Source organism: Triticum aestivum, chromosome 1A (genome assembly GCF_018294505.1).
Source record: "Triticum aestivum cultivar Chinese Spring chromosome 1A, IWGSC CS RefSeq v2.1, whole genome shotgun sequence".
NCBI classification, from domain to species: Eukaryota; Viridiplantae; Streptophyta; class Magnoliopsida; order Poales; family Poaceae; genus Triticum; species Triticum aestivum.
Window position 1 is genome coordinate 499,481,809 of NC_057794.1, and position 11,850 is coordinate 499,493,658.

Below are 11,850 nucleotides of genomic sequence, written 5' to 3' on the forward strand. Positions count from 1 at the left end.
TCACAAGTGCTTCTTCCTCTCCTATTGCTTGTTTAGAGTAGAAGTGAGATGGCTGGCTTGGAAGGTTTTGAGTTCTTCGAGATCATAATTGAGAAATCTTGCAGTAGGTAGGTATATTTATCATCACTCATTTCTTTATCATCACTCTGCTGTCTAGTGCTTGATTGCCACAATTAACCACTGCTTGACCCTCGCTGCAGAGGCTGCCTGACAAGTTTGCGAAGATGCTTGCGGGCCGTGAGCCCCACAAAGTGAAGCTGCGGGAGGCCGACAGCGGGCTTCACAGGCTGTGGAAAGTGTTGGTGGTGTTTGATGGTGAAGGCCACATGTACCTAGGGCCCGGCTGGGAGCATTTCGCCCGCGCCCATGAGCTACAGCTCGGGTACTTCCTTGTCTTCCGCTACGACGGCGACGCCATGTTCACCGTGAAGATGTTCGACAACACCATGTGCCGCATGTACTACCAGCACGACGACGATGCCAGTAAGCTCTCTGCCTCTCTTCTTCCTGTACTTTTGGCTTCCTCTACCTGCACGATGACAACACCATGTTCACACTTTGTTGCATTTGCCAGGCAATGGGAGCAGCAGCGGGGATGACGAGGAGCAGAGCGGGGATGACGACGAGGAGCAGAGCGGGGATGACGAGGAGCAGCCTATTCTGGCTGACGACGAACATGCTATGGTGGTGGCTGACGACGAGCCTGCTATGTTGGTGGCGGATGACGACCTTGCTATGGTGGTGGCGGACGACGACCTCGCGATGGTGGTGGCGGACGACGACCTCGCGATGGTGGTGGCGGACGAGACCTCGCGATGGTGGCGGCGCCTGCAATCCCACAGCTTGGCGACAGGACCATGCCAATTGTGGTAGAGGAGTACATCCGCGTTGGGATTCGCCACTCTGAGCGCATCAGGTTGATGAAGGAGAAGAAGGAGGAGTGAAGGTGTTAAGAAGGTGTTCACATGTTAGGTTTAAGCTTGTTAGTGTAATATGAACATGTCAATGTTAAGTATGTCAGGTTTAATTTTGTGCATGCTCATGGATGCTGTATGACAGTGTCATCTAAACAAGTCATGTTTTTAACAATGAATATTCAGTTTGGTAATTGATGGGAATTGAAATTTTTTATGCATGCTCATGGATGAAAGATAAAATTATGGGTTTTTGTGCATGCTCATGTATGAAACAATATAACTTTCATTTTTTAATGCTAAAAACATGACTCAAACCCTAGCCACGGACGACCGCCGTGACTAAATCCGCCGGTTTTTGAAAACACCGTACAAATTCAAAGGGTGTGTCTAGGGCACATCTAGATGTGCTCTAGTTATTGCACATCTAAGTGAGTGAATCAAGCATAAAGAGAAAAGAAAAAAGAAAAAGGAAAATATCCACACGAATCTCGACGTAAGATCAATGCCTATCTCAAAGTAGGCCCTATTTTACGGACGGTCGCCAAAAAGCATGCATTTCCGACCCTCGTAGCTACTCCCGGCAATTCGGACCACCTTCGGCCGATTCAGCTGGAACCGGCTGGAATTTGAACTGCGGGTCCTCCATAGCTTGCCCGTTATTTTCACTAAAAATGCTTTTTAGCTTCACAGGCAGGCATTCCATCACAGAATCGACAACAGATTTGCACGGCTCAAACCCTAGCCACGGACGGTCGCCGCGACGAAATCGGCCGGTTTTTGAAAACACCGTAAAAAATTCAAAAAAAATTCAAAAAATGGGAGACCACCGCGTCACATCATCAAATGTGGCCTACCAACTAGCAAAAATACTAAACTTGCAATACCAGCGTTTTCTTGAAAAAGTGTTCTCAAAAATGACCTACCACGAACGAAGATTCATGGCTTTCAAGCCAAACTAGCAATGATATGGCCGCATCCGTTGAATAGTTTCTGATAATATGCCTAAATTGGGCGCATGCCTCCGTCTTGTGATGGAAAACAATGTTTCCAAAGCGAGGTTCCAACTTGTTTAACAAAAAAAACCGTTTTTCATTTTTTGAATGCAAAAGACATGCGTTTTTCGTGAAGCGGCTACAAGGAGGGGCACCCCAAACGGCGCCATTCCATGTCTATCTCAAAGTAGACCCTATTTTACGGACGGTCGCCAAAAAGCATGCATTTCCGACCCTCGTAGCTACTCCCGGCAATTCGGACCACCTTCGGCCGATTCAGCTGGAACCGGCTGGAATTTGAACTGCGGGTCCTCCATAGCTTGCCCGTTATTTTCACTAAAAATGCTTTTTAGCTTCACAGGCAGGCATTCCATCACAGAATCGACAACAGATTTGCACGGCTCAAACCCTAGCCACGGACGGTCGCCGCGACGAAATCGGCCGGTTTTTGAAAACACCGTAAAAAATTCAAAAAAAATCAAAAAAATGGGAGACCTCCGCGTCACATCATCAAATGTGGCCTACCAACTAGCAAAAATACTAAACTTGCAATACCGGCGTTTTCTTGAGCTACTCGGTATGATTTTAACCATGATTTCTACAAAGTTTACAAAAAAACCCTATTTTTTTCTACACCCAAACCCAAAAGGATTTCCCTCCCACACCAAAATTTTCCCTCCACAAAAATTTCCCTCTCCCAAAATTTCCCTCCACTCCCTCCACTCCCTCTCCCACTACCAGGCAGGACCCACCACTCCCTCTCCCACTAACACGCGGGATCCCCTCCCCTCCCCTCCCAAAATTTCCCCATTCCCCTCCCCTCTCCCCGACGAACCCTAGCTTCTCCCTCCATTCCCCACCTCCCTGCTCCGCGCCGCCCCGCTCCCCACCCTAGCGCCGCCCCTCCTCTGCTCCGCCCCGCACCTTCCTGCTCCGCGCCGCCCCGCTCCCACTCCCTCCCCTCCTCCGTGCCGCCCCGCCACGCCGCGGACTACATCGACGACGACGGCGGCCACATCGACTACATCAACGACGACAGCGGCTACATCGACGACGGCGCGATCGACGATGACCACCGCTGCATCGTCAACATCATCTCCCCCTAGGTACTTCTTCCCTTGATCCATCTCCCCTCCTATGGTGGATCCACCTCCCCTCTGGTGGATCCATCTCCCCTCTAGTAGATCCCCCTCATGGGTTAGGATATTCTAGGGTTAGGATCTCCTGGTGGTTCGGTAGGTCCTCTAGTTCGGTAGGTCTCCTGGATCTCCTGGTGGTTCTTGGGGTTAGGGTTCATGTTTATTGTTGCGTGGGGATGATCTCCCTCTAGTTCATGGGGTTAGGGTTAGGGTTCATGGGGTCAGGGTTAGGGTTCATGGGGTTAGGGTTAGGACCTCCTGGTGGTTCGTTTGGTCCGCTTCATGGTTTAGGGTTCATGATTTTAGGAGATGGGGATGGATGGGGAAGTGGATGATTTTAGGGGATGAGGAAGTGGATGATGTCTGGTTGATGGTGCTTGTATCAGTACTTGCTTGTGTATGGTTCAATTACTCAGCTAGCATAGATGGTGAATTAGGTTTCCAACAGCACTTCGAAAAGAAGCTACTTGCTTCCTTGTTTGTATCAACAGTACTTTCTTGTTTGTTGCCCTTCAATTTCCTTCCTTGTTTGCTTGTTACTGTCAGTAGCACTATGCTTGTTTCTATCAGTAGCACTTTCCATGCTTGCTTGCTTGTATTATGCACTTTGCTTGCTTGCAACTTGGGTTAGTATGAACATGTACTTGATTGCTTGTAGCACTTTGCTATCAGTAGCACTACTGGGGTTTGTAGCAGTGTTCTTCTTTCATGATATGTGCATGAAGCTTGTGTTCTTCTTTCCAGTGAACACGGGAATGCTTAGTACTTATTGTGGTATTGGAATTCCTGCTGTGTTAAGGCAGTATGACTAGTTTTAATATATACTAGATTGGTGCTAGATAATTTTGATTGCTGTAATATACAAGGTTGATTCTAATTGTCAAAATGTCTTAACTTGTGTCATCTAGTCTGTAGCCATTTTTGGTGTGTAGAGACAGCATAATCAATAGTTGAGTATAGTTTTTTCATCTGCTTTTGTACTGCTGCAAGTATAGTTGTTTCATGCTTTACCAGTGGCAACATCTAGTTGTTTTGAAGGTCCTCATGATATACTCGTCTAGCTTCCTGTCAGACTGTCTAAGCATGTGTACATGACACCAATTCACTAGTTCATGTTGCTTGCTTGCTAGCATACATGTTGCTTGCTGGCATACATGCTTAATTAGGGTTTCCATCAGCATTACTTGCTTGTATCACTAGCACTTGGAGAAGAATCTACTTGCTTGCTTATTAATTAGGGTTTGTATCAATAGTACTTGCTTCCTTCTCTTCATTTTCCTTCATTGCTTGCTTGTTTCTATCAGTAGCACTTTGCTTGCTTGTTTCTATCAGTAGCACTTTGCTTGCTTGCTTGTATTAGTAGCACTTATGCACTTTGCTTACTTGCTCCTAGTGTACATGCATGCTTGTTTGGTGCACTTACATGTTTTCTTAATTAATAACACTAGATCACTGTATTGTTTATCCATCAAGTTTGTTTCACATGTATTACATGTATGTGCATGATGGTCCAAATGCTTTCCTTTATTGATACAAGTGCATCATTTTACTTTATCCCTGTTGTATCTGATTGTTGTTTATTCTATTTTGCAAGCACCACCTCAAGATCATCCATGGCAAGGAGGACAAGGTCAAGCATGAGGCCAACCGTTGGTATGCAACTTGCTCCTTGTGGCCAGTTTCATAAAATCTGTGTCTTAATATGCTAAGTGAAATGTATTGCTGCAATCTGAATAAGCTGGCTTAATTGTGCCTGTGTGCTGTTAGTCTTCCTTACCTGAATAACTAGGATTAAATGATAATAAAATTTCATAAGATATGTTTGGCTGCCTGTCCATGCATTCCAAACATTCACCTAATAGTTATGTTTCCTGTATCATGCAAAGAAGAGCCTCTCACCGAGTACGAGAAGGTTAGGGCTAGAAATATCATGAGGAACAATCGGATGTTCCAGTCCCTTGGCATCGGTGCAATAGCGTCGATGATTAGGAAAACAAATGGTGTACAAGAAGGTAGAAGTGATGAGGTTCAAGAGGGTAGTGGAGTTATCAATGATGACCCAGAGTACAATCCTAAGGAGGATGAAGTTATTGATGGAGAGGAAGTGGATGATGTTGTAGTCAACAAGATTGTTAAGGTGCAAACTCTGTCTTGCTTGGAGGGTTGGGGTTCTGTTATTCTATGTTATTCCTTGTGCTCACATATTTCTCTTGTGATCTAATGCTTTTTTCCGTGCTGTTTATACGAGGCACTGAAGGAATCTAGGACGAAGAGGCCTGGTGTTAAGAAGACAGTCAGCAAGAAGCACAAGAGCTCAGAAACATCTCCTGCAATGCCTCCAGGAAGGGTGATGGCCCCAGCTCCAGGACAAAAAAAGAGGATCCTGGAACCTGATGAACCTGCCCTTGATAGAGTCACAAGGCAGAAAGCAAGGATGGCGACTGCGACGGACCATCAGGAAAGTATGCTGCTCATGGACTCTCAGACCTCGGTGCAAACGGGTGATGAGTTGCCGCCCATGGATGAAGGAACCACTCTCAGCATGGATGGAAATGGCACTGTCTGCCTAGATGAAGCAGGAACCATCTGCATTGATGAAGCAGGCACTGTCCACACAGACCTCAGCCCTGTTGCACCTTCTATTGACAGGAACGCTGTCATCAATGAAGAAGAACAGCAGCTTGTGCTTCAATCAGGCAAGTTGACCTTTGCAATGCTATCTTTTACTAGTGCATTTTCCAAATGGAATGATCATGTATGCTTTTGTTGATTCCTGCATTTGTCGATTTCTATTCTAATTTATGAGTTCAGTTTCATTTTCAGATGCAATGACTCCCAAGACTAGACTTAGAAAGGGCAGAGGGCTAGAGAGGATCACCAAGTCGCTTGGTAGCAAGGTGCCTATCCAAATTGCCGAAGGGATGATTCGTCCAGAGAAGCCTCTGCAGGCAGCAAAGCTTGCTTCTGAGTGTGGACTCGTTGCAAAAAGCCATCTTCCGGTTCTTCCTCACTTCAAGCTATACAAAAAAATGCTAGTCTATTGGAGAACTACATTGGGAAAGTTGCTGTAAGCTACTTGTTTCATAGTTAATGTGCTATCTATTTTCTGTTACACCTATGCATGATCACTAATATTGTTCCTACCTTGTTTGCTATCTTGGTAGGCAAATTTTGAGATGAACACGGACTCGGAGACCATCAAGACCTCGTGCAAAGATATTCTGCAGAAATATTCAAAGAACAGACGCCATCAGATCAAGAAGAAGTATTTTGATACCGTAGCCGCAAATAAAGTCAGCATTAAGTCTCCGGTGCCTGATCTAACGGATGGTGAATGGCAAGCTCTGGTGGAGATGTGGTCTACCCCAAGACACAAGGTTTGTCTCTGCTTTGTTTGATGCTTTATGTTCTGCACATGATATGCTAGTGCTAGATCATGCTGACAGTATGCTTTTTTGTAGGAAACCTGTTTGTCGAACAAGATGAATCGACAAAAAGTCGTGTACAATCAAAGAACTGGTTCCAGGCACTACACAGCACACATTTTTGCCACTGTGAGAACTCTTCTCTAGAGACCTTACCTTTGGTTCCTCATTGAATAACATTTCTGATTCTTGCTGAATAACATTTTGATTTTTGTTGAAAAACATTTCAGAAAGAAGAGCGTAAGGGTGAGGAGCTGTCTGCGATTGACTTGTTTAAGGCCACCCACAACAGCAAGAAGCACGGGTTTTCGGAGCCAGTCAAGACTGCTATAGTAAGTCACTCCATGCTTTGCCCTGTTTGATTCACAGCCAGCTTTGATGCTTTGATGATTTGATGTTGTTTGACTCGGAGCCAGTCAAGAACACATGCTATGTTCCATGCTTTGATGTTGTTTGATAGTTCAACAAAGATATCAGAACTTGCTGTAGCTATTTGATGCATTTTTTATGATATGATGAAATTTGATCTGAATGTTAGTTTGATGATCGTCTCACTCGGGAAGCCATCTTATATAGAACCACCATTCTAGGCTTAATGAAGTGATCATATTGTTCCAATTGCATGTCTCCAGGTCACTAGTCATCATCTTCTTGTATAGATTTTGTGTGCTGGTTTGATTACTTCAAATAATCCATTTGTGTGCTGGTTTGGTTTCTCTTGCTTGGTTTGGTTTGCAAAATGTGAAATAGATCTCCCACTAATGCCTATCATTTTCCTCCATATGCTAGCTTGAGATGGAAAAAATGAAGAAAGGGCCGGTACCAGAAGGTGAAGAGCCAAAGTCTGCTGTTGAAATTGTCAAACAAGTCCTCAAGACCAAAGCCAAGGAAAGCACATTCCTCAGGAATGTTGGGCTCCAGTCATCTAGGAACAACTCCGGCAAAGTTGCTGCTCATGTTCGTGACCTTGAGAAGAAGCTGGAGAGGTCCGAGCTTCAAGCTGAACTGGTGCAAGAAGAATTGGCGATAATCAAGATGAAGGCGGAAGAATCTGAAGCTGCACGCGACAAGGAACTTGAGCTGCTGCGCAAGAAGTCTCAAGAACAGGAAGAGAAGTTACCCCACTTGATGGCTCTCTTTGGAGCTAAGGTAGTTTGATGGTTGTGCTATGAACCTCTTTGTCTTTGAGCTAAGGTAGTTGTTGCATTTTGAACCTGTGAACCTGGGAGCTGAGCTGAGAGCTGTTGCATTTTGTTGCATTTTGCTGTTTAAACTAGAGCACATGGATCCTGTGAAGTTATGTGATCACTTGTGAACCTGGGCCTTTCTGTGAAGTTATGTGATCTTGTGAACCTGGATCACTTGTGGATCATTTTGTTTATTTTCTGTGAAGTTATGTGGATCACTTGTGCACCTAGGCTTGTGGATCACTTGTGCACCTGGGCCTTTCTGTTTATAGTTATGCAAAATGAGAACCTGGGCTCTAAAAAGGCCAAGGCCCAAACAAGAATTAGACCAAAAAGGCTTGGGCCTAAAAAAAGAAATGACTGTAAGAAAAAAAATATAAAAGGCTGCATAACAGAAAATAAAAAGGCCAAGGCCCAAATTCGAACTAGACTAAAAAGGCTGTGGCCCAAAACAATAGTGGAATATAAAAAAATCATCAGAAAAAGGCTCCACTCCCAAAAAATAAAAGGCCAAATTATTGGGCCAGGCCCATGCAGATAAGCAAAATAAAGAGAAAAAAAATAAATGGGCTGAATTATTGGGCTTGGCCCATCAAGACGGCTGAAATGGACCGGGCTGATTCTATTTTACGACCTTTTCATTTGGTCGTAAGTCTGCCACGTCAGCTTGCCACGGTGGATCTGACGTGGTGTGGTCGGATTGCTAGTGACCAAAACAGTTGGTCGTTAAATCTACGACCTTTTTTTGGTCATAAACGTTTGCAACCATTCCAGAAGAAAGGTCGCTATAGTCAGTTTACGACGCCCAGCTTTTGACCTTATGTTTTTTGTCACAAAAAGGTCATAAATGGAAATTTGTGACCATTCAGTGACCAATAGTGGTGGTCATAAGTTGACATATTTCTTGTAGTGATGGAAGTGGAGATAGACTTGGCCCAAAAGTGCGACGGAAGAGAGGTAGTGACCATCAACGGACGAGCCGTCTCAAGAAGGTGACGATGCTTGTGCTTAGCCACGCCAGTCTGAGCATGTGCACCTGGATAAGAGAACTGAATGCAAGAGTATTCCACGCAACAGCTTGGGAAATATACTCTCCATCAGAGTCATCACAGAACACTAAGAATGGGCGTAGAGAACTAAGTATGAACCATGGCAGCAAAACGCTCATAGATAAGACCTCACTAGGAGAAGAAATAAAGTATATACAGGTGTGTCGAGAGAAGTCACTAGTGATGACTTCCTTTCGAGGCAAAGGGAGATGGACCCCCGACATCAGAGTGAACAAGGTCGAAAGGACGCTTAGACACTGTCTTGCTATGAGTATAAGGTAATTGGACCCGTTTGCCAGGTCAACAACCTTGACGGTTTAGAGACAATGTCGTTGATAGTGGAGGGTAGAGTAGGAAAGTGGAGCGACGATGCTGCGGGGGGAGGTGCAATCAAACGGGGGCACTGTAGTCCGTTTATTCTTCTGGGCGAGTGACAGGCAGATAGACAAGACTCCCAACAAAGTGTTGACAAAGTGTCGAATCAGACAACTGGTCAACATCAGTAGCTGGGAGGTGAGAATTAAACTCCATGGGAGTCTCAAGAGTGCACTCATCAGTAAGAGAAACATGAGTAAGAAGGTCATGGATTATTATTTTTGAGTTAGAAGGGCATTCCCAAGAAAGTAGCGAAAAGGGCCAAGATAAGACATAAGAAATTGCTTACTAAGACGTGCCTTCACAAAGGTAACATACTCATGATCTTCGCTCGGTGATGATCATGTCATCAACATATAGAAGAGTCCTACCAAGAGCAGAAAGGTGGACAAACAATGTAGGATCGTGAGCACTTGTTCAAAACCAACGGCAGCCACCATAGGGGCAAAATGGTCAAACCAGGCGCGAGGGACTTGCTTAAAGCCATAGAGAGAGGGATGAAGATGACAAAGCATGCCATCAGGAGCAGAATACCTAGGTGGTGGTTGCATGTAAACCTCCTCATGCAACTCACCATTAAGAAAGGCATTCTTAACATCAAACCAAAACATAGAGAAAAAATCATCGTAATCAGGACCATGTTGCTGCTGAAAGCCACGAGCCACAAGATGAGCTTTGTAATGCACAAGAGAACCATCAGTGTGAGTCTTAACCTTGTAGACCCACCAAGTGATGGAATGAACACGAGGAACAGAAACAATATCCCATGCGCCGATGCGCTCACGAGCAGCAGCCTCCTTTGCCATCGTAAGATGCCATTTGGTATGAGCAACATCACTATAAGAAGTCGGCTCAAGAACAACAACGCAAACACTTGGAAGACCAAGGTAGCCAATAGGCCGAAGCGGACGAGGACGCAAGCCAGAAGTAGGTTGAGACGGGGAAGATCAGTAGGCGCATCCACAACATGCGGATGACGTGTATTAAAAGTTAGGAAAAGATGGAAGAATACGAGCAGGAATCATCGGAATAAATTCAGGTGATGGAGACAAGGAAGCCACCGGTGATGAAGGTACAGAATCATGTGATAAGCGAGGTGAGCAAATCATTGGAGATGATGGCGTTGGTTCTACAATAATCAGAGAAGCAGGAGCAGTACAACGAATGCATAAGGGCTTAGTAGGACTGGTAGGAGTGTTGGGAAAATTGTGGAAAGAGATATACTCCACTGAAAAGGTCGAGGAAGTTGGATGTGGGTAGTAGGGACGAGACTCATCAAAAGTCATATCCCGAGAAATAGGCATCCGAAGACCAACAAGATCCCAATAGCGATATCCCTTATGCTCATCGTTGTATCCTAAGAAGACACATGCAACGGACTGAGCAGTCAGTTTGGTGCGTTCATGTGGGGGGCAAGAAGGACATAGCAAACACAACCAAACAATTGAAGCGCCGAATAATCAGGAAACGATCGAATAGATGCTCGAAAGTAGAGATAGATGGAAGTGGAGACAGTCTTGGCCCAAAAGTGCGACGGAAGAGAGGCAATGACCATCAACGGACGAGCCATCTCAAGGAGGTGATGATGCTTGCGCTCAACCATGCCATTTTGAGCATGTACACCTGGATAAGAGAACCGAATGCAAGAGTACCCTGCTCATCAAGGATTCCACGCAACAGCTTGGGAGATATACTCTCCACCAGAGTCATCGCAGAACACACGAATAGGCGTAGAGAACTGAGTATGAACCATGTCAGCAAAACGCTTATAGATAAGACCTCACTACGAGAAGAAATAAAGTACCTCCAGGTGTGTCCAGAGAACTCACTAGTGATGACCTCCTTTTGAGGCAAAGGGAGATGGTCCCCCGACATCAGAATGAACAAGGTCGAAAGGACACTGAGACACTATCTTGCTATGAGTATAAGGTAATTGGACCTGTTTACCAAGCCGACAACCTTGACGGTTTAGAGACATCGTGTGAGATGGATCCATGAAGATCGCGTCAAACTAAGGATGAGAGATCACAAGTGCCTAAGGCGATGATGCCACTACTGAAAATAATTGGTAGACAAGGCAACAAAGCAGAGACTAGTGGGGTGGTAGAGAGGGACTTGATCCAACATGCCACGTGCATGTGCACTCTCCGTGCCTTGCTGATTCGGATTGGTGTTCTACTCCTATTTGCGGTTTGTGGGACACGCACTTGATTAAGCACTCCAGGTTCTCCTACCGTGCACCCTTGGCACCAACTTTAGGTAGCACCGTGTCCTCGGCTCGTACCGTGCATAATCCCGGTACGCGTCGACTGTCCGAGCTCCTGCTCACCATTGGTGGTGCTCGAGCGTGCGGTTAATGGTGTCACACAACAAGGAAACACGAGATGTGGGATTAAGACAGCGCCCATATCAACCCGCAGCAAGGCAAAGGATGCCCATCCAGATTAGCAGGGAGTGGAGGTGGACACAAAGCTGGATGTTGACTTCATCGGAGTCTCAGTAATGCGCTCATCAGTAAGAGCAGCACAAGCAAGAAGATCTTAAGTAAGTAGCGAAGACGACCAAGATCATACAGAAGAAATTCACTATGACGAGCCTTCACAAAGGCAAACTTCGAGTCGTTGCCCGTGATGATCGACATGTAGAAGTGTTCGACCCCAAGTTGAATGGTGGACCGAAAGGTGCGGGAAATAAAGAAGCCATTAGAGGTAGAAGAAACCTCAATCTCGAGGAAGTAGTGATGAGGACCAAGATCATACATAAGAA

The 11,850-nt window shown here is 45.4% G+C and overlaps 1 protein-coding gene across 1 annotated transcript; it reads left to right on the forward strand.

Annotated features, from left to right (window-relative positions):
* Positions 1 to 224: 224 nt before the first annotated feature.
* Positions 225 to 3,015, forward strand: LOC123191282 (uncharacterized). Its single transcript, XM_044604108.1, has 3 exons — positions 225 to 483; positions 575 to 818; positions 2,805 to 3,015. Exons 1-3 carry the CDS (start codon positions 225 to 227, stop codon positions 3,013 to 3,015), a joined length of 714 nt encoding a protein of 237 aa, XP_044460043.1.
* The last annotated feature ends 8,835 nt before the right edge of the window (positions 3,016 to 11,850 follow it).

Bases quoted from the DNA above. Each gene is read 5' to 3' on its own strand.
- LOC123191282 (XM_044604108.1), top strand. From the start codon at position 225: ATGCTTGCGGGCCGTGAGCCCCACAAAGTGAAGCTGCGGGAGGCCGAC. The intron at 484-574 runs GTAAGCTCTCTG...TGCATTTGCCAG, and splicing joins CCAGCACGACGACGATGCCA to GCAATGGGAGCAGCAGCGGG. The intron at 819-2,804 runs GTGGCGGCGCCT...TCCCCACCCTAG, and splicing joins GCGGACGAGACCTCGCGATG to CGCCGCCCCTCCTCTGCTCC.